This window comes from Ochlerotatus camptorhynchus, unplaced genomic scaffold (assembly GCF_037179485.1).
Source record: "Ochlerotatus camptorhynchus isolate MF236.1 unplaced genomic scaffold, CSIRO-AGI_Acam_v1.1 ptg000105l, whole genome shotgun sequence".
Classification (NCBI taxonomy): domain Eukaryota; kingdom Metazoa; phylum Arthropoda; class Insecta; order Diptera; family Culicidae; genus Ochlerotatus; species Ochlerotatus camptorhynchus.
This window is the reverse complement of record NW_027040595.1, coordinates 814786-838385: the sequence shown is the minus strand read 5'-3', so window position 1 is coordinate 838385 and position 23600 is coordinate 814786. Positions and strand designations below refer to the sequence as shown.

At 39.8% G+C, this 23600-nt stretch overlaps 1 protein-coding gene across 5 annotated transcripts in view; it reads left to right on the top strand.

Annotated features, from left to right (window-relative positions):
* Positions 1 to 23600, top strand: part of ITP (ion transport peptide) — a 101856-nt gene that overhangs the window by 57174 nt on the left and 21082 nt on the right. For all 5 annotated transcript variants that reach the window (XM_065219511.1, XM_065219513.1, XM_065219510.1 and 2 more), the window contains exon 2: positions 21142 to 21359. In XM_065219511.1, coding sequence (XP_065075583.1) covers positions 21142 to 21359 — 218 coding nt within the window. The remainder of the gene's footprint in view (positions 1 to 21141; positions 21360 to 23600) is intronic.

The following is a 23600-nucleotide window of genomic DNA, read 5'->3' as shown; positions in this document are numbered from 1 at the left end:
CACAACCAAGGCACGAAGTATTTTGTTCCCTTTCGCTCTTCTGTGCTTTCCACCGCGATTCGTCTACTCGTACCACACACGCTACTTGGGCTCCCTATATACAGATCGGCAGCCACCTACTGGTACCATACTGTCTGTCGCGATCGAATCAACTTAGAGAGACACTGCTGATGATGATGACGACGATGGTGACGCTGGTGGTGATGGTGGTGGCAGTGACGGCGCGGCTTACGCGATGCTTATACACGCTTATTTCAATGCAGAGAGTTGTAAGCGATCGTTAGTACAGATTACATTTTTGTCTTCTCGCTCATTTATTTAGCCATCATCGTCCGGCGGTATCAGCTGGCTGAGCAGCGAGACTAACGTATAATATTTTCACCGTTTCGTATAAAGGTGGATCATCATTAGAATGTGTTAGTGCGTTGTGATTGCATGGGATTTTGAGATAGCTTAAATGAGATTAGTCGGAAGCCTTGGAGCAGATTTTTTTTTATATTCTTCAATGATGTCTGGAGCAGATACCCATTCTCGGATTATTCATTTTCCTTTATTTAACGTCGGTCTCTGTTGCGCAATCTAGTTCCAATCGCCGACGGATATCGATTGCCATCCATTGACGGCAATCGAATTTGAGGAAAAGCAGTTTCAACACCTACGTAGGAAATCGCATCCATTCAACACACATGGGCCGGGACCAACGGCTTTACTTCCCGCTTCCGAAGGAAGTTGTGACCAGAGATTTTTATGCCTCAGAAAAATCTTACCGACCTCGGCTGCGACTGAACCCAGACCCATTGGGGTGAAAAAGCAGTCACGCTTACCACTACACCACTGGCGCCGGCTCTAGGATTATTCCTGATTAGCGTGGTTTCATTAGTCGCATGCATAATCAAATTGGCTGTTGATAAGCAGAGTAATTAAAGTCGCATTATATTATTTAAATATGTTTTATTAATACATACGCCATTTGAGATCAATTAAAATTAAAACGGGAAGGCAGTAGAATCGTCAAATAGTTGTTTTAAATCTTACTGCGCTGTGTCTTTTGTCTGATCTGTTCAAGCATGTTTTGCGCCTCCAATTTCTCTTATTTAGGAAAACTTTTTTTGAGATTTGTACTCGTTACATTTCGGATCATTATTAACTGAATCCAATTTTATGGTTTGGAGTTTTCATCCTTTTGCACAATATTCTTTGTTTAAATTGTAAAACATCGAGGGGCCGACATTCTGCTTCGTTTGGCTGAAGTTTCTTCTGCAGTTTTGTCGAATTAAGATATTGAGGCTTATTCTGCGCGGCACGTGAGGTTAGGTGTCACCCGATTCTGGCAGTGTTTGGAACACCCTCCAAAGGCGATGCACTTCTTTAGTAATTCATTCAGAGCTTTCTGAACCAATACATGCATTTGAATATTGTGTGGCAAGCATAATTATAGGATTTTGTGGTGGTGAAATTTTTGATCGTGGTCCTTTGGACACACATCGATGAACAGTAGAGTGATGCAAATTTTGAAATTTTCGCTCCACAATACTTAAACGATTCCAAATCGGATCCTGACTAACTTCTCAAAATTTGAACCCATTTGGTGAGAAACTGAGATGGCACAAACCATTTGAAGTTTGTATGGGAATTACTATGGTAAAACCAAGATTTTTGTTCATGTCCATCTAATAATTCACCATATCGGTCTGCTTCAAAAACTTTCAACTTGTAGGAAATTTTCCCAGTTACATTTTTGCTGAATTCCACATTTTGATTAAATGCAAGGATCGAAAGTTATCAATGCGCTGATGTCTTATGATCATGCTCAATCAACTGCTCAGCAGGCAACATTGGTGTTTCTGGGGCGTTGAATAGGACACAAAAATCATGGCTACTATGTCACATTGCAAAATACAGTGTTGCCTACAGAGCAGCTGCTTGATCATGTCATAAGTTTACCAATCTCTTAAATAATTAATAACTTTTTCCTGTTTTACAAACAAACGATCTTCAGCAATGTTATAGCTGAGAAAAGTTTTCTATAAAAATGGCTATCGAACTGTTTCGCAGCTCATTATGGAAAAAGACTAGAAGGCAATGAACAAAAAGTTCAGATTTCCCTTAGTAATTTACAAGTAAACTTCAAATGGCTTGTGCGAAGTCTGTTTCTAACCAAATGAGTTGTAACTTTGGGAGGCTAATCAGGACCCGATTTGAAACCATTTAAGCACTGTGGAGCGAAAAAGTCAAATTTTGCATCAGTCTATTGAACAGTGTGTTGCATGTGTGTTTACACTCACTAAAGCATACTAAAGTAGTTTTCTCAAAACATTCAAACAAGCCACGTTTTCTGGAGCTCCAAAAGGCAGGGCCTTCGGGAGATCATTGTTGCTTTGGTCTCTTAGGTTGAGTTCCCAATAGTGTAAAAAGCTTGGATAAAAGTTATAAAAGTGCATGTTTCCATTAAATCGTCTTGCTACCTTTAAAGAAAATCAGCGCTGTGTCTTGTTTGCAACCTGTTTTGGGGTCAATGGGTGATCAGTTCTAAAAGCTTCGTTTAACCATGGGTACTAGACTGACGCAAAATTTTAAATTTTTGCTCCACAGTGCTCAAACGGTTTCAAATCAGGTCCTGATTAGCCTCCCAAAATTTAAACTCATTTGGTAAGAAACTTTTTGTTCACTGTCTTCTACCCATTTTCCATATTGCTTTTTCGAAAATTTCTATAACTATTCTTACGGAAAATTTTCTAAGCTACAACTTTGCGAAATATTGTTTTTCAGCCAAATGTCAAATTCAATTGTTATTAATTGTTTAAGAGATTAAGAATCTTATGGCATAATCAAGCAGCTGTTCTGTGGGCAACACTGTATTCTGCAGTGTGACATAGAAGCCATGATATTTGTGCTCTATTCTTCGTACCAGAAACACCAATGTTGCCTGCCGAACAGTTGAATGAGCATAATCATAAGACATCAGTGACTTGAATCATTAATAACTTTTGTTCCTTACATTTGATTGAAAAGTGGTTTCCAACAAAGTTGTAGCTGAAAAAATTTGCTACAATCACTGTTATCATTTTTAAAAGCATAGTGATGTGATGAATTGTTAGATAAATGTGAACAAAAACATAAGTTTTACCATAGTAACTCCCATATAAACTTGAAATGGTTTGTGCCAAGTCAGTTTCTTACTAAAGTAGTTCAAATTTTGGGAGGCTAAGCAGGACCCAATTTGGAACCGTTTGAGCACTGTGGAGTGAAAATTTGAAATTTTGCATCAGTCTAATGCGTACCCAGCTGCCTCTTTACGATTGATTTGTTATTTTCTTAGGAACCAAGTCCTTCATTTAGCTCAGGGACTGCGCATCCTAAGTGCAGTCAATTACGATACTCGAGCCTCGGTTCCTACGGTCTTCAGTGACACCGTAGTACATGTAACGGGCACGAACTGCATCAAGTCAACGGCTATCTGGGTGTACTTCGAGCTAGAAGGTCAAGGTTTGATGTTCATTGCGACAAGGACTCCAAAAGGTTCTTAACCAATCAAATCTGTTCTTCAAGGCATTACGATTTCTAGATGTGCTCGATTCTTAGGAAATCTAATCTACTCTCTTAGGCACGTTGAATTTTCATCGTGCCATAACTGCCACTTGGCCAGTAGTGTCTTGATTGCCGTCCTTTCCTTTACGTGCAAACCGAAACTGTACTGCTTCAGGCCAACGCCGAACGTATCAAGCCAGTCCTCTTCATGAACAAAATGGTTCGTGCTCCTTTGGAACTGTAGCAGGACCCGAAGGTTCTCTACTAGACTTACCTGCGTATCGTTGACAATGAGTGAAGCCCGCGTCAACCTATCGGATACTCAAAAGTAGATTTATGGGATACTCGTCGCCATATTCAAGATAGATGGTTAGCATCCCGTAGTGTAGAGAACTTCTTCATCCCTAAGACCAAGCAGTGAGCTACACTTAATCGGGAAATGTAAGATTTTTATACAGATTTACATGAAAAGTATGCAGAATTTGCAATGTTTCGCGACATGAACAGATTCTGTAATGTGGTGTCGGAAGGCTTTTAAAATAATGTGGAAATTTGGATGTTACATCTCGTGTGGGTTTTATACAAAAATATGCATTCTGGAAAAACTTGCTTGTACGGTGCAGTCCGTTGAAAGACCAGAGCAGGAGCAACTATCTCGATATCTTAAATTTATATAGATAAGCCCGACATAAGAGGTAAAATACCAAAATATAATACATTAAAAAATGTTCCCACAATATCATTCCAATACCAAATTAAGCAAGTTCAATATCATCACAGGTATTCTTCGTTAATTTTTTCCTGCTCGGAGAATTGCCATTTCATTTGTTGCATGAAACATATGCAAGGAATGTAATAAATCCAACCTAAGGGAAATTTGTTTTTCGTGTAGAAATATATCCAGTATAATTATCGTATTGCAAAATTACTATGTTTGCCCGTCGTCAATCGAACCCGTGATGACCGGTCCTAACTGGTTCAAGCCCAATGTGTGAATGATATCTGCAACCCTCTATCATCATCGTCATCTTCATCGTTCAATGCGCGCACACACACACACACACAAGCGTGCTCGCTAAAAGTGTGTATTAGACTAGTATCGCATTCCACGCTGACTATCATGTGCATCTTCTGATGGCCCTGCGGTTGCATAGTTCAACCGCAGCACCCATACTGTGGCGGCGAGCGATACCACTTTGCAACTTGGCGAAACACTCCCGGGCAGGAAGTGGCTTTAAGTACCTATATCTACTCCGTGCTCCTGTACCCAACCATTGATTGCAACCTGCTTTCTTCATAGAGAAGTGTAAACGTGTGTGGCGGCGGTTAGACAGAGAAAGGAAGTCAACCATTTGCAATAGTCGCCTGGTCCTACCAGCAACCAACCATCGCAACGTATGGTGCATTCCCGCTTGGTATTGGCGCATGTAACTGGCGCTTTCTGGTGTGGCAATTTGATGACGAATGAAGAGAGCTATGACTAGCGACCGCGGCACGGTACAATGTACTTTAATGCAATCTAGCGCAATTGGCCGCTAGAACTAGGATGAGAAATGATCGTAGTCGGTGGACTTTATACTCGTACAAAGCTCCAACGCATCACATTCGTAATCGTAACCGTCCAGCCACCGTTTACATAGCGCATGGCTCAAAGCAGTAGCTTCAGAAGCCGCTCAGCGGTATTCAAAGGTAATTCCAAGCATTTTGTAAACATGAAAGATGTTCCCGTAATTGCTTGATTTGACCAGCGGCGTATAACGTTGCTACCTGTGTGTGAGGCAGATGAGCGGCGGCTATCCGACATACCGCTGCGTGCTGGTTGCGGCAAATATAGTAGGTATTTCTACAACAAGGTCGATGCTGTGGATAAACTGCACGCGAATTGTAAGACGATAATGTTTGTAATTGGAAGCCAATTATCTCGCCATAAAAAAAACCCTAAGACGACGACGACGACGACGACGGCGATGACGGTCATGCGAAGCAGATGCGCGTAGTTCAAGACATGTGTGGGCTCCCGCTCTGTGTATCTCGTTCTGGCACACATGTGACATTATTACCGTCACGGGATTCGTTCGGAGGACCAATGTTGTGTGAGGACTTGTTATGGCTGAAAGGTTTGTGCTATTTTTAAAATCACATTCGTCTCTGGATGTCGGATTGTATTCCGAATTGAGGGAAGCACTCCATGACGATGGAATCCTCCGCTTTAATAATATTGATTGATTTGCGGTGGAATGTGGAGTCACAACTGAAAATCGAATCCAATTGAATCAATTAGGGTGCGCACCCGGCGCGGCAATCAGCTTTGTGTTTATGCGGCTATCAGTGACAGCGAATTGTGATTTATTGCCTCACGATGAATGAGTGACGGCGCGGTGTATGTGTGTATGAGTATTGTGCAGCATCCAACTGAAGCCAGCAGCAGAAAGAACCATTTGTGGATTGTTTCGTTGTGCAGAGCGTTCTCTGGGCGTTCGGCGACCGTAATGAAAGTGAGAAAGGTCGTTGAAGATCAGAGTCCCGCTCATCGGAAATGATGTCATCCGTATACACGAGCCGTTCCAGATGGGCTGCTGGGCTACACTCTGGTGTGATGATTTACCAAAGTATCTACATCACAGAAGCAATTGATACTGGTATAAATATTTCGAATGACGCGAACCGAAGTGACCTTTAGTTTTGTGATCTCATGACGACTGTGATAACTGGTTCCGAGCACTGTTTGGTGGTAACGAAGCACTATTACCAATATTTTGTGGATATGCCACATGCTACAAGCATATCTGAGCACTCAAACGAAAAGGAGATGTGCCTCAGTCTTGATGGCAACATAATCAACGGACGACTAAGCCGTTTCGATCTTAATTTAGGAAACAGATACCTAGCTCTATTTTTTTTTAATTATTAACGCTCAGTTCTACCTGCGCCTTCACTAGGACCTTTATCCACTTGGTCCTAGTTTTTAGCTTAGGGCAAATCCTATTGGGTGGTCCTCTTAACTTAGAGCTTTGTTAAAATAGTCAGTATATAAGGATCATCCAATGCATCAGGGAGAATGCTATTCGATCAAGGAAAATGATCTCAAAATTCATCAGTGAGGAATTCCTCACCGATAATTTAATATTTTTTTGTTGAGGTTGGGTGAATGTTGGCTTCAGCAGGCAGCGACTGTTTTCGGCAATCAAATATTCCATATTATCACTAACTCACTCTTTGGATCCTGAGAACCTAGGAACCTAGAGCATAGGATCAACGTGAAATATTTCCATCGTGGATGACTGTTTTTGTCAACTTACTTGCTTTCCTGTTGCGGTTCCGTCTCCATGAACCCCTGGGACCTGGGTCTGCCTCTGCTACGATGTTTTACTAGCTTTCAATGCAACGATTGCTTGCAGATTTCGTTTCTCCCACTCCGTAGTGTGTGACCGACCCACTTAAGTTCTCTAATTGCGGTTGATATTGGCTTCTGATATCGTCGTATTGTAAGGTCACAAGACATGCATTACATATATACCTCAGGTATCGACCTGATTAAGACTGTACCTTTTGAGTTTTTCCGTGAGATATTCACCATGTTCCATGTTTGGTATTGAAAATTTGCATTCCTGGATTCCTGGAAAATCTTAGGATTTTTTCGGGATTTCAAACTTAAACAAGAACGTTAGACAAGGCACAGAAAAAATTAAGGCTTGGGGTAATTTTATAATTCTACGAAGATTATTCAAGATTTTGAATTTTGAACAATAAATGCAGGGTTCTGAAACTATACCGCGGTTTACGAAACCGCGTGGTTCAACAAAGGTTGTCCAAAACGCGGTTTAGGTTGACTGTGCTGATTTCTTTATCACGCTGGTTCTTGAACAGTTATGAATCGAATAAACATTGGATTCATGAAAAAATCACACATTTAAATGAATCGCGAGAAGAACATTCTGGGGCAGCCTTTGTTCACTTCGCAAGTTTGGTTTCAAAAGCATTTTAAAGATAATCGTGGAAAGAGATTCAAGCGAACTCTTGTAACAAATAACTTTATATTTGAAATGAACTGTAGAGTGAATTTCAAGAGCTTTCTGGGGAGAATTCTTTAGTTTTCTGCAAAATATTTATTTAGTGCGCAATAGATTAAATATCATGAGAATACCAGGAGATATCTGGAATGAACCCTTGAAAATTCTGAGATGCTTCTGTAGAAAGACATTATTAACTTTATTTCTGTCATAGATATTTTTTTCAGAATCCGAATGCATACAAAATTCTCACTCACTTATTCACATTCTCAAAATTCCGGAACTTGAAAACTTTTTGATATACATAATTACAATTATAATTACAGAAAGATTGATTTGCCGGACTAATAGAAAGATTTGGGATTCCAGACTCAAATTTGTTTTGAGATTGATTTTTTTTAAAGATTCTTGCTTGAATCACTCTGAAAATTGCAAAACTGAATCAAATGTTCAAAACTGTGAGACAATTATTTTCAATTTGGTGATATCCTTATTTTTGTTGAGAAGAATATATTGATATGCATTAGGTCGAACTCCAGTCGTTAAACCTGGATACACCCCACAACCGTTAATTTGCCACCGACTTCTCTCGAATGAGAACATGAAATCCCATTCCCAAACTCCTGTATTTGGTCCCAGATTCAAAACTATGTTTTTAGAAAAACTGCAAAAACGATATCTCGGCTCCGTATAGCTCCCGTGATTGTACTTATGAAATAAATAGGGGAAATGGATGTATTGTCGGCCTAAGTGTCCCTACACACTTATAAATTTCTACAGAAATCTGTAAAATTTTACCGAAATCTCAACAGCTGAACGTTCGGTAAACAGTTTCACAGATTTCCTGTACTTTTTCACAAATATCTGTGATTTTGTCACAGATATCTGTAAAAAATTACAGGAAAATTGTAAAACTGTTTACCGAACGTTCAGCTTTTTACAGAAATCTGTGAAAGAATCTTAGTGTGTAATTTGGACCCATGCATAAATTCAGCAATCGACTAAATTTTCAATAGCGACCAAAAATATCCATTAGTACAGTCTCAATGACGCGTTCATCTAGATAAAATTGATAAATAACAGATTTTTAGCGATGGGCCCAATCTTAGATCCATAGGCCAACATTAGAGCCATTTCCCCTAATTTTAAATATATTCTGTGATCATTTGTTTGGCGAATTTCCTATCATTCTATCATCATGAGCATCAATTTCAATTATGGTAGAAATCGATCCTTCTGCAGTCATATGTTTACCGCTGTCTGAGTTCCGAGCTATTTTCGTATAGAATATAATTAATGTGACATAGCATTTTAATGAACGCATGGTCTTGGATCACTATTTGCGCTACGAACTGCTTGAATTCGCCTGGAAATCGACTCAAAGCATTTGAAAGGTCTTGACCAGAATATCTATTACAGTTTTCGGCATAGAAACTATTAAAGAGCTTCTAATGACTTTCCGAATACATACGAGCATCCAACGTTGCTCAGGTCGCCCATCCTAGCTATTTTGCACACCCTCTGTATGATGCATCCACATCGAACTCTAGATAATGTACCATGCGTCTCCATTGATTTCTGAGCCAATTACTCTATAACGTCTTGGTGTATGGAGGCGCAAAGTACATTGCGTTTCCATGCCAAGCGCCAGACAGAGACATAAAGGCGAATATCTTTCTCGATACCATCGCATGAAGGGTTTTTTATTCTGTTGGGCTGATATAATTCAGAATATTTGTGATCCTTCAGCTCTGCCTGTGCCTACAGGTCAAATATTAAACCATTTACTTTCGTGATTGGTCCAGTTAGTGTTACAATTCTCTGACGGCTACAAGTTCGAAACCTTGTGCAGTCCTTCGTTCATTGATTCCAATCATCGTCAACAGTCGTAAACTGTACAGAATTGAGAAGTTCCATTCATCAATCAAACCGTACGTCACCGGCGCACAGTCTAGTGACAATCAGCAGACGAGTCGCCACACCTTCTAGTTCATCGTTGGCTGCTACTATTTACGATCGCCACAGTATGCAGACAACCGAATGGCGGGCCCTTTAAGTCTATGTCTAAATAGATAGCCACACTACATGGGGTTGACGTGATGCAGTGGGTAGGTGTAATTTAAAATCTTATAAAAATAGCACCCAAAGGTAACCACTTGGTAATTATAAACTGATTGTGCATAGATCAGGTGAGCTTGCCGTACGCGGGGGTTTTTCGTGCTTGTTGCTATTATTCAAAATGCAGCAGTCTAGTGAAATTGTTGACCAGAGAAGATACAAGTGATTGTGTTGTCCGAGTGCCGGTTTATATATCTGGATCGTGCGTAATTCGTTGTGGTCTTTTCCATGGTAAAATATGTGTTCGTGCCGTAAGGTGGCATGTGATCATGCCACGAGACATACCTCGATCTTGACAGGTGTGAACATAATCCAATAGACTAGTCTATTGTCTCGCTGCTGTTTGACATCTCTATCGAATTTAGCCTCCGAGCCGAGTTTGGATTACACGATCAATCAATGTTGATAGGTGGCGTTGCCTTGCGTCAATCTCACATGGGATGACACGTGCCACGCGATGTGCGCTCTAATCACAAACACTCTGAATAGGCCTTTCGAAATCCGAGTAGGACGTTTCTTTCGAGCTAATTATACAGTCACGTTATTAATGCTGAGTCATCGCGTGGAGCATGTACTTCACATGTATAGCAAGCAATCCAATGCAGAGAAAGTTTATTTACTTTCGAGCTATGTTTGCTACTGTGTAGAATTGTTTACTGTGAATGATAGACTCCGCTGCAGTAAGTGTGTTTGTAATCTAAATTGTTTGTTATTTGTTATTGATGTACTTGGACATGATCGGTTGGTAAACAAAGTTTACTTGTATTGAATTTAGAAATGCGATTCCTCACTTTTGAACGGATCACCTTGAAATATGTGGCGACATTCACCCAATTACCACTTTAGACATTTTATTTCCTGCGAGAACGGTTTTTTGGCAGTCCCCAAAACAGAAAGGGAAACCCGCATATCCACCACAAGCGCCGTAGCCGACCATGCAAGCACCGCGCAAGATGCTCAGCACAAGACCTCTCTCTTATTATCATTAAGCGCTCGTTGTTCCCATCTGCCCACTTTATAGCGACAATTACTGCCATTTGCGGTTTTATTTTTAGCGCCGTTCGCAGCCTCCGGAAAAAAGCCATCTGGTTACCTTCCAGGTACTGCCAGCGTCTCGACGACGACTACGACGACGTTCATCAATTGACGTCAATTGTGGCAGAACATTGTCTGTTGTAGCGATCTTTTTACGACCACCGTCAGCTCCGATCTTGCATGAGGAGCTCCCATTAAAGGGATGCAACGAAAAAAAAAATCCGCAGACTAGCTCAATTAAAGTACAGTTTTTTGAGATACTGAGGGCAAAATACGACAACGTTACATTCAATAGGCCGCTGATGATAGACTTACGTCATTTCATGGGTGGTAAAATCCATGCTGCGAGAGTGAACTCCATCAACCATTTCGTGTCATGGCCTTTCCTCTGATCCTTAGATTGCACCAACTGGACAGGTTTTCGATGCAAGTGTTCTAAAAATAGATCTTCTCGCGTTTCACCTGTTTGCTAGAAGAGTGGTAGGTAGGTAGGTATGTAGGTAGATACAGTGATCGGAACCAAACACCGGTTCTAATGAAGCGTAAAACTTGCTTTTAAGCATTGTGCAAACCCGGCCCGCTTGACTCGTCGAAAGCAGAAGGGGTCTCAGAACGGCTTGTAAAGCTGAGAAGTCATAAAGGCAATGGAACGACACAGTTAGAAGTCGTGACCGTTTGTAAACAGAAGCAAATGCGTTCTTCGTTTCATTTGTAACGAGAACCGCGGAGGATAGAGGCCGGATGGTGTTTCAGCAGGTACCAACCTACCAGCTATTATGGGATCTATTTATAGCGTTGCAATTACATTCAAGCTCAAGACGTTTTGTTGTTAGCCGTTCATTTATGTTAAGTTTTACGATTTGCGCACCGTAAATAGGTGGGGTCAATTGATTGATGACGGTTGTTTTCGCAACCCCTTCGACGCATGGAAATAGGTTCAATAAAATTGGCTATAAACCATACTTTACTGATTCACGAAGTGGAACACCGAATCATCAAGTTGTTTAATAATGGATTGTGAAAGTGTCTACCCAGTACCATATTATATTAGCAGGACTACAGTTTTGACCCACGGCACAGCCGTGAAAAGTAACGAGTATCGGTCAAAAGCAGCTAGGACATCGTAAGTATGGGAAAGATCTCTTTGATTTACTAGCTTAGCTCTGTTCCCAACTGTCAACACCTCGATTGACGTCAGAAGATCCATTTTCACACAAACAGAAATTAAATTTCCATAAACGCCTCGTAAAATTAATGCCGTAACTATATTGCCTCTCGTAATATCCAATAGCCACATTTGCCTCGTAAAACGACTACGCGCGCGTGTCCTAGCCGTTCCAGGTGTCAATAAACTGGGAGCCGGAAGCGTGCGATTTTTTTTTCTAACTTACAACCTCACCCGACGGGCATTAATTCACATCACCTCAAGCAAATTAAGACATAAATCGCTCGGTCGAAACTCGCCCCCAAACAGGTGGTATGATTAATGGACATCTTGAGCGCAATAAACACAACATAATTCATAAACGAGGAGCTTGCGTCCGAAAATTTCTTCTTATTTCTCTATCAATTCACCGAACAGCGACACAACGCTCGATCCGCCGGCCAATTAATAAGTCACCGACGAAATGTCTAGTCTGACGACGCTGAAACTCTGGTTCCACTGTGTAGTTTTACATGCGCGTTCTGCCTTTGCAAAACAAGTGGGGCACGACTCGCGGGTGTGATCAGTAATATGCGTATGGTATCAAATCTCTTCCACACAGCTCATTCATATGCGTGCCTACATCTCTAGGTATATCAAACTAGGAAGGAACCGATTCGCCATTAACTGCGGTGTCGTTTGAAAAACGATTTCGGGGTGACGGTTATTGGTTCAGCTTGGACCCCGCGCCAATGATTTAGTCTTGATTTAATCAAGAGCTCGTATGAATATTCAAAAGCCGTGCTATGGCCAGTGACAAACGTCACCGTGTCCAGCAACAAACGGCAGGAAAACTTTTTCGGCAGCGGTGTTTGGCTCACGAACGACAATTCGCGCTCATCGTGACCGCAGTCGACCGACAAATGGTGGGAAATGGCTATCCGATATATATTTGCGTTTTGTGGCGACCCGCCGCGAACTGAACACCTGTTGAACATATTTCATTCATGAGAATGAGTTTCTTCCTTTGATGTTGTTTCTATCTTTTCCTGTGTGCGAAAGTTGGAGTGGCTTGCAGTTTTTGCATATGGTCGGATGGGGCGGAGGATGGAAGGAGGAAACGATATTTGAAAACAACTTTGGTAGAAATTAATGGACGGATCAAACGCGTCATATGAATATTCAGAGGTGATTATTTTTCGTCTTTTTGCGATGTTGCACCAACAACGGCGTGCACTTTGATATGGAAATGGGTGATGAAACTTATTGTTGTGGATGGAACAAGCACCGCTCGACTGGGTAACTAAGTTGGGCTTTGAGAAGGAGTGGTCTCAGAAGGTACAGGATTATGAACATGATAATATTATGGAAATTTGGAATAGATTGCATCACATAAACTGGGCTACCGTAAAATGGGGTCAATAGGGGCACAGCAACGATTGAAATAACAGAAATAGACGCCATTAAAAACTAATCAAATAAAGTCCCGCTGTGTAAACTAAGTTTAAAATTCTAAAACATTGATTCAAAAATACTCAGTGATATATTCTTCACAAATGTAGGGGAACATGTCGGAGAAGCAACGACGAGATTCAGAGGGAGGGTGGTTTCAGAACTTGTGGCAAACCATTTTTTTGGTATAGCCAAATACGCACGAAAAGCGGAGGGGTCTAAAATTTCAAAAGAATAATTTGAAATACTGAAAGAATATGTGTAGTACACATATCCTTCCATTATTTCAAATATATCACCATCTGAGAATTTATGAAAATAGGTCGAAAAGCAAATGGTCGAAAGGACAATAGGTTGAAGGGGCCAATGGTCGAATGGGAAAAAAATCAAAGAGGCAAAGGGTCGAATCCTAAATAGAGAAAATAAAAAAATAATAATAATAATTAAAGGGTCGAATGGGACAAAACTGGACACTAGCGTGCACAGCAAGATTTCTGGTATTCCTAAAAATAAACTTCAGCAGATTCTCTGGATTTTTCGTAACCTGGAAAACAGGACCCTCTACAATACTTATCATGAACCAGAAACAACAATAAATACAGTGTTATTGTGTGCCTTTGGCTGCATGTTCTGAACCAATTACTTCCGTAAATGGATTCTTGGAACATTTTTCGGTCATATGTGTATGTGTGATTGTTGGATCGCACCATCGGCGCCGGGCTCTAAGGCGTCCAGTAATTATTCACCGTTATCGTTGTCGATTCATCAAGAGCCATTGCAGTTTTTTTTTCCCCCAATGTTGAAATACCGTCGGAATGTATGGTCACCGCCGGACCAAAGCGTCAATCTGCCGTACCTAGCTCCATCGTTGATCAAAGTACTTATCTACTGAATACTGTCGGAACCGCGTCTTAAGACCTCAGTGTCAAATGCAGACACCACCATCATGATAAATTTCATTTTATCCAAGTTAATTCAAAACATTCGTTTTTGGGCGCCGGTATGTTAAATCGCACCATCGGCACCGGGATCTACGGCGTTTGAATGAATAAAACGTTACCAGCAAAAGCCCCCCTACGCGATGGTAGTGATGCGATCTACAGTGTTTGCTTCATATTGTTTTGTATGCGTTTGTTATTGTTTACATTTGGTATGCTTATTGTGATTGAGTTTTATTGTTCAATTTTAATATTTAAGGAACCATTTTTGTATATATTTGTTAAGTTATTCGATCTTCCTCCGAGCAGACAGCATACCTCCCCGAGACAATGAATAGTGTCTAAAGTAGCAATCTAAAGTGAATTGTGTTTATTCTATTTGTGCTCCGGAACGTCTACTTCGATTCTGCCGATTTCCACTATTCGTCAACATAAGAAAACAAAACGTAGAGCCGCATCCTGGTCGAAACAATAATCATTTATTACAGCAGATTGAATCAATAGGGATTCTACTTAAAATTATGGTAAAATCTATAAAAAAATCTATAAATCGATAATTCTGTAACTTGATGGTCCCTTCAAAGATTGATCAAGAGTGTCCGTATCAAACATGGTAGAAGGCAAGCCCGATTCCTTCCATTCTGATCCTTGATCGTTTGCATGATTCCAGAAGCTCTTGGGATTTGCTTTGAGTTCAGTTTGTAGTTGGCGGTGATGGGCTTTTTAAAGCTGTTTGTTGAGCCACTTATACTGTTTATCAACAAGATTATCTTTCCTTTTCGACGGTTCCGTTCGAAGTTTACAAAATTAATTCATGGCAGCTTGTTTCGATGACTTCAGACACTTGAGGTGTGGCTTGGGTCAAGGAGGGTTACAAGTTAGGGGTGTTTATAGAGGTTTTTTAGCATTCTACAAGTCTAAATCATGGTCTACAGAAGCCTCATAACACCAACATTGTTACTTGGGTGGCGCTGTCATGGGTACAAACTAATCGATCGCATAGACAACAATATTCGAAAAGAAAAACTACAAGGGACAGCCCTATGGGGTTGTACGCAATGGTGACGTAGACTACGTGGTCTTATATAGTAAATCTTATTTCTTAACTGCAGCAGGAGCTTGTGTTTTGTATAGGAATAGGAATTTGAGCGGGGTTCTATCTATTTATACTCTTTAGTATTACGCGCTTGACATAGATGGCCCACAGCAACTCACGAAGAGCTACTGATTCTGGAGCACATCACCACTTACCACGCTGTGATTGAATAAACACCATTTGGAGATACCGGATGGAATTCAACTTTGAAATCTGTGTTAGGGAAATCGCTTTTTGCAGGCAATCGGTGCGTAGAAATATATGTGATCGATTGGTGATAAAATTATTGAAATGGATCCAGGGGCAGCTGAGTTATTAACGTTCAATAATTTATATAATAATTTCATAATTTTGTTACATGTTTCATTTTCGGTTTTCACAAAGTATACCACCATATAGAAATCACAGATGTAGTCCCACGTCAAAAACAAAAAAAAAAAAAAAACAAAAGAGGCAGCATTCTAGTCATGATCTTGGAGTTCTTCATCCCAGTTGATGTTTTCGATAAAGGTTGCCATTCCTTCGAAGCCAGGAATTATCACCAGCAAACTTTGGGAATTCGACTCCAAATTGCAAAATGTGGGTTAGTAAAATTTTCCCCGCTTTTCTACGAAAAAAAAATAGAATATGAGGAAAATCGACTAAAAGTTGAGTAACAATTTAGCAGCCTTTTCGCTTTCACACTGATTTATTGTTGTTTTATAATGGAAATAACCAATATTTTTAGTTTAAATACAGCATTTAAAAGTGCAACACATTCTTGGTCAGTAGTTCAACATTTTGCTGTTTTAAAAACCTTCTAAAGTCTGACGATAAAGTCAAAACGGGTCTGGTTTTAAAAATGAACTTAATGTAACACTCTATCTCTGAATAAAATTGTCAAAAACCTGTTCGTTTTTTATACCACGGCTAAATGCTCCATTACGGTGTATTATCATTATAAAAGGAACTATAAAACCGTTCGGTTTCCAACGGGAACAAAAAGCATACATTAGTATCAATAAAGTTTATCACAAAACTCCCTACTGTTTACAAATTAAACTAAAAATATGGATCCGCCTTGAGGCAGAGAATAAATAAAACGATTGGAGCTTTTAAACGAACAATCACAAGGAAATGCTAAATGATTGTCGAATAATAATACTAGCGATAGTAAGAGGAAGAATTGTAGCCATGCTGTCGACGGAAAGGAAAAGGACTCCAATTCCAGAACTTCCTGGGAGGCCCAGCAGTTCGGACTGAACCGGTCAACAATGACAGAACAGCCGACTGAGAAGAGTAAGTGAATGTGGTTCACGAAGCACTTGAAGCCGTCAAATTAGACGCTTTAAATTGATGGGAGTACCCAAAATATTGTCAATGGCGTTTGTGTTACGATCTGAATAAACACAGACCAACCTCTCCAGAAATCGCATTTTGATGATGATTCGAATAACATGCATCAGTGCCAAACTGGCACTGCGGAAAACTCCCGCAGGAAACTTCAGAAGCTGTCAGTCAGCTGGAAACTGACTGCCTTCTGAACCTTAGCAGTGGCTTCATTCGGCGAAGGGTCAACTGTCCAAAAAATCCAAGCAAGCGCACATTAACTTCCTCGCATCATCCGGGAGAAGGGAAACTTTTTGGGAACGATTGAGCTTCCACACAGCAAAAAAATAATTTTGATATCACATCAAAGTGGATGCACTACAATCATGTCGAAAATTTCATGTAATTTTTATGACCACATAAATAAACAAATGCAGTAAAAGCAGCGTAATGTCAGTTCATGCATTGTATTAATGATAATTTTGTCCTTTTTAGCAAGTAATATTACACCATATTTTCGACATGATTGTAGTGCATCCACTTTGACGTGATATCAAAATTATTTTTTTGCTGTGCACCTATTCCAAGTGATGCAGATTTACTTCCTGATTAACTGCAATGGATGATAATCACCCTTATGGAGGATGCCACTCAACTTGTTGATCCAACGCAGGAGTAGAAGCTTGGTGCAGTGATCGCGCAACAAAACTATCGAAATGTAAACAAATTTTGACGTTTGACTTTTTCCAGGCACCATTAATGCCGTCATAAACCTAAACGGAATAGGATCAAGCAAAATGGTCTCAGATAAATACAGCCTGCAAATTATCTTCATTAAAGCCAAATTAAAACATTTTGTATTTGTTAGCGATTTCATGAAAGCAAAATAGCTTTTTCACAATTGGCCTATGGAAAATCAATTTTTATGCCACCGCCATATTGCTTTTATTACATTTGTTTTTTTTTGTACTATCTTCGTTTTTCAAGATGTTTTTTCATGAAAGTAACTTTAATCTCATAAATTCATCAATTAGCAGTAATAGAGATTCCAAAAATCATTAAATTATCTCAGCTGGACGCAATGATTAGTATAAAATATAACTATTCGTTGTTTCCTAAATTAAAAATAATAATAATTAAAAATCAACGATTTCCCAAGGCGGACTTATTTTTTTCGATCATTCGAAGCACATTTCACATTACATTTAATCTGTCACCTTAAAATCACAGACAAACAGACGTAACTCTTTGATAAACTTGTTCTTGAAAAGATAGTATCTCAAAACATATAACCTCAGTAACGACATCTCTCTGGCTTCTCGCGGAAAACAAGCTTGGTCGCTAACTCGTAAACAATATTGCATAAAAGTTCTATAGAATGTATAGAAACGTCAAAATGATCCGATGCCAGCGCTGCGGCGAGTAGTTCGCGGAACTGATAATATTCAAATCAACCGTTAAATGCATGAACGAAGATACACAATGAAGAGTTACGTCTGTTTGTCTGTGTTAAAATAGACCACAAAATGATAATTTTGGTAATTCTTTCACATTAGATGAGGAAATTTAAGAAGATTTTTGAAGATTCATTTTTGAACAATGAATTTGGCAAGATCTGATGATATTTATGTATTCCTTTTTATCTTGATTGATGCTTTATTTTCAGTGACGCTGGCTAGCCCAGAGGCAAATGGCACAAGTATTGATGCCAAATGGTTTTTATTGTAGTTTTGACAAGGAATCCAAATGGTTTTTAATGCTTTTGTCATATATCCTTTTTGCAGCAAATCAATCTTGAAGTGCCTCGAAAATATGCCCTTCAAAACCTTCTTCGGGGTGGGCCAACTAGACATATTCTAGTCTTAATGAGGTTTTGGTGGATGTGATAAAGGCAAAGCCGTCTTGACCAGGGTTTTATTAATGTTGTTTTATAGTAGCCTTGCAGTGTTTCATAAAACGTAAACTGTTACTTGGGAACCTTAACAGATGACCAACTACTTTCATGAATTTGAATTTTGACATAACAACATTCTCTTGATCAAGGCAACCTCTGAGTATCGAAGTCAACGTTTGCTTTTCTTCATTCATGGCTGGATCTTGATTATCGTCTCTGTTGTTGTCAACATTAATATTCGTCTTCATCTTGGTGGGGATGATTTTGAGGATCATATGCAAAATGATTATTTTCATTTTACACAAATATAGCGGTGAAGAAAGTGTCGTGTTGGTTTATACACACAGATCGATGGAAAATGATTGCCTTATGCTGAATTGGTTTTAGGTTCTGGGGTTGATAATACCCAAATTACTCATTTTGCCCAAAATGAATTTGACTATTTTGCTTTTGAGGATCGATTCTGATTTTGAAAATTTTGGCTTGAGCACTGGCGAATATCACCAAAAACGTATTCGTTGATGTATAATGAACTCATTTATTCATTTCGCACGTAGGTAACAGTGGAGATTGTCAAAACAAACGTACCGTTCCGATTCAAATTTCGGACGATTCAAATTTCGGACACTTTCATTTTTAATTAAATATTACATCCAGTTAGAAACAAAGTAATAATGTTAGATGATCGTGGAGGGCACTAGTCAAAAAAATTTAAAATTTACAAGACATGTGGATCATATTCGACCGAGATAATCAACTTTTAAAAGTGTCCGAAATTCGAGTTTAAGTGTCCGAAATTTGAATCGGCACGGTAATTCATCTGGTTAGCATGCATGCCTCTCACGTCAAACGTCACCAGTGCAAATTCGTGATGAGTCACGAATGACCTTTAGTGCGTTAAGTTGACTACAGTAAAAATAAAAAAATAAATATACAAAATTCCCAGTAAGTTAACTTAAGATACCCCTTCAACAGTTAAAAAAAATATGCCTGCTATTCAATACCACGTTAAATTCGATTTGTTTACAAATATTTGATAATCTCATTTGTAATGTACGTGTAGAATTGAGTCTGATCTCAGAGCTCGTGCAGGTTGACTACTCAACATTATAGATGATGAACATCAGCTTCGTATTACACATAGGCTTCCTAAATAAAATTGTGCATTTTTTTCTACTCCACACAAAGTACCACTCCACCCCACCAGTTACACGCGAAAAGTGACATCAGGTTTCTCCAACCATTCATTCTTTCTACCTCCCGATCGCAGAAGTAGAGATTGAGAAAGAGAGACGGAGTGACTACGGTCGGGCGGCTTATCCTTTTGAAATGCGAATCTCACGTCGTCCACCAGGAGACCACCACCAATTGTGTCCCCGTTCTCCTCTGCACGCGCAAATCGGCGCACCCCGCAAGCAGAGTTTCCCATAAGGTGGAACAGATTCATTTCGTGGTTTATTTATAGCCTTTCCGATTTTTGTCGCCCCTTCCTTCTCAAATGCTGCCTGCCTCGGTCGATCGAATGTTCGTAGACTACACCGCTGCTGGCAGGTCGCGTCTCTTGCTCGCGATGTTGCACCGGTGTGTGGTGTGGTACTCGCCCATCCATGTAGCCATGTTCGCTAAATCCTTTCTTCGTCTGCCTTCCGCGTCGTCCGTCTGCCTATTGAGTTGCATTGGAAGATTAAGATATTAAATAACGTATAGCACGTTCATTCATTTATATTCTCCCCCCACGGTGGAATGGCCGCAATCGGGCGGTGCTGTGTGATCGTTTCTTTCTTTATTTTGGTTGACTTTCTCGCTTTCCAAACAAGCAGTGTGACGGAGAAGGGGAGGCTTGCCGTGGCGTGATCCTTTTCGCTGTTGATGCTGCTGCTGGGGGATTCGGGTGATATATATAAAAAAAAGTGCAAAATGTTGCAACTCTTTCGATGATGCTTGCACGGTGAGAAAAAAGTTTTATACATGTCATTTGTTTGTGTCCAGGTGTTTTATGGATGACTGAACGACTTTTCGAGGACTGGTTTTGATTGCTGTAAATAAATGATCAAATTTAATTTATTCGAAAACGATTTCGTCGAATCTTCCAAAAAATCGTCATGGTCTTAAATACGTTTATGGGTGCAATTAGCTGGGTGATTCATGGATGATGTCTGTTTTTATGGGAATAAATTAGCAATTCTGAAATTGAGGCAAAACTGAAAATTGTACCTGTATATTTTCAGCAGAAAAATCAACAAATATAACGGCAATGCAATAAATTTGCTTCTGATAGGTCTCACGAGACTAGCGGGTGGGAAAACCCAATGACAATATACATGCAAAAACGTGTGTAGGACAGCGATATTAGTCACATTTTTTTGGTCAGCTCCTGTGAGACAGTTAAGTCGCCGCCGCCGCCGCCGCCTCCAACATTTGTCATCATTTCGCAAAATAGCAACACCGTTAATCAAGATGGTCAGCGCGTGTTTCAAGTTGTCAGGCATATAAATTTTGCTTGTTTTCTTAGTTGTTTACAATTCTGTTGAGCAACTCATCTGATGTATCCGAATAGAAATGTTACCATATCGACTAGCATTTTAATGTTGCTATTTTTTTTGCTGTCTCTTTTTCAGATGTGTTCCCGCAACCTAGCGTTTTCGTTGGCACTTATAATCGCACTGGTACCCCTGGCAGCCGTAGCGTTACCTCATCACAGTGTCGCCAAGCGCAGTTCGTTTTTCGACATAGAGTGTAAGGGACAGTTCAACAAAGCGATCTTCTACCGGCTGGATCGGATATGCGAAGACTGCTATTCGTTGTTCCGCGAACCACAGATTCTGTCCTTCTGCAAGTGAGTAAAGCTGAATAATGTTTTCACGATAATTGCGTCCTAACATTACTAATTTCCTATAGTTTGCTACTGACTAACGGTACTAAACAATTAAACATAATGATTGTATTTCAGATTCCTTTACTAATGACAAACCTTCAATGAGTACTTATTTTACTTCCATAACACCAGGTAGAGCAAAGTTTTATCGTGTTTTTATTGGCAGTTTTGCAAGATGTCAATCAAACGTACCCAAGCAAAGTAAAAGCTGATCTCATGAATCTAAACCCTACGTCAAGTTAAAATCAAGATCAGTGTTGGGAAAATATAAAAAAAAAATCAAATCTCACCAAAAATCAAAATCATGCTTGATTTTCGTAGACAAAAATCAACAAGCAAACAACTGCAATTGATATTGAATGCTCGGAACATCAAGCTATCAAAATTCACCAGATGCAAATTTCACCAAACTGTGGTGAGATTGAGTTTCATTATTTTTGCTTTACACCCGAATGCTTCCGAAACTTTCACAACGTCTGGAAGCAGTTGCTTCTCGTGTCTGCCATCGGTGAAGAGTAAAAAGAGATAGCATTATTATACCTTCTGTTTCTAAGAGAACGAGATGCAACGGAATCATGTTTGCGTCGATTCAACTTTCAGTTTCAACTTTACACGTTCTGAATAGTCTCGCAATGTCAAAGGAGCTTGTAAAATCAATATCAAGCATGATATTTTACTCCAATATTACGCGTGATATTGAGAGCGTATGAGAGCGGAAAAATATCAATTTGTTGATGATTATGCCATCACTGCTCATGGTCCTTCAAGATCGTCTGTTTTAAATTACCTTTTCACGAATATGAACTGGTGTACGAATCGCAGCATTACTTTCTTTACGAATTAACTTTTGCTTTGCTCTCTTTCTCGGAGACCCAACAGTCTCACAGTTGGAAATAGTCACTACGGACAAGACTGAATTAGCTGTAGTAACGGTAATTTAATTGCATTTGCCGTATTGTGCGTTTTATTGAAGTCGATCAGACTTAGATGTCATACATACGATTTGTTTGAAATACGCGTATCTGTCTGTCTTCTCTTTCTTTATACCAGAAAAATTCTAAGAAATTCCAACAAATACGGCGAATAGGAAAAAGTGCTTAACTTCCCAAGTTCACGTGCTTCGAGAGCTACAGGAAACTTCCGAAGAGTACGAGTCAACAGTCTCAGAAATGGGCGTACAGGAGTACTAACATTTAGTACATTTTCTTTCTAGAAGCTTTCAAAGTACCGAACTGATGTGTTTCCAGTGCATCGTTTTCATCGGGAAGTTTTTGAAGTTTTAATGGTTTCATGTGTTTCTAAAATATTCTCACTACTTTGGGATATATGAGGATTCCGAATCCCCGCTGAGAACCAGGCTTAGGTAGTGAAGACCTGCGAGACAAATTTCGTCACGGTTCACTAAAATTAATATTTTATTCATGAATCCGATGTTTATTCAACTGATAAATGCTCAAAAAACTGTGGTGAACCGTACCAGTTCACGAAAACCGCGGTTTCCGAAACCACGCTGCTCAACAAGATTGTTCAAAACACAGTTTAAGTTAAATGTTTTAATTTCTTCGTCACGCTGATTCTTGAACATTCATCAGTCGAATAAACATGGGGTTCATGAAAAAATCTGACAGGTGCGATAAAAACTGACAGGTGCAGCCTCGGTGAACTAACCAAGTATGCTGAGAACCACAAATTTTGGTTCCTGGGGTTCTGACAATACTGAAAGTTTGTAGAGTTGTTGATATTCATGGAGTTTTGCGATGGCTTGAAATTTGATGAATTTCAGGTCTTTTCGAAGTTGCTACAACTACGAGAGCTTTTAGAACTTAATGCTAGCAGGTCTGGGACTTCTTGGAGTATCGAGAATTTTTACAGGTTTGAGTGATTTTGGAGCATTCAGGGGAGTGGAGCAGTGAGTGGATGCCACGCTTGTTACTGCCAAAATTGCGAGAAGTTCGGAACTCCAATTACTTCTGGAGCTCTTCAATGCCTTGGGAACCATCGGAACTTTTTGAGCTTTTAGAAATCCCGATGAGCTTTCGGAATTTCAAGGCCTCTTGCAACCTGAAGAAAGCTTAGGAACTTCAAGAAATTTTAAAACTGGGGTGACGAATTAGAGTAAGAGCGAATGAATATTGTGATCTTAGAATCAGAGTCAGAGCCGGTAACATTTCAGGTCGTTTCAAAGTTCCTACAACTACCAGT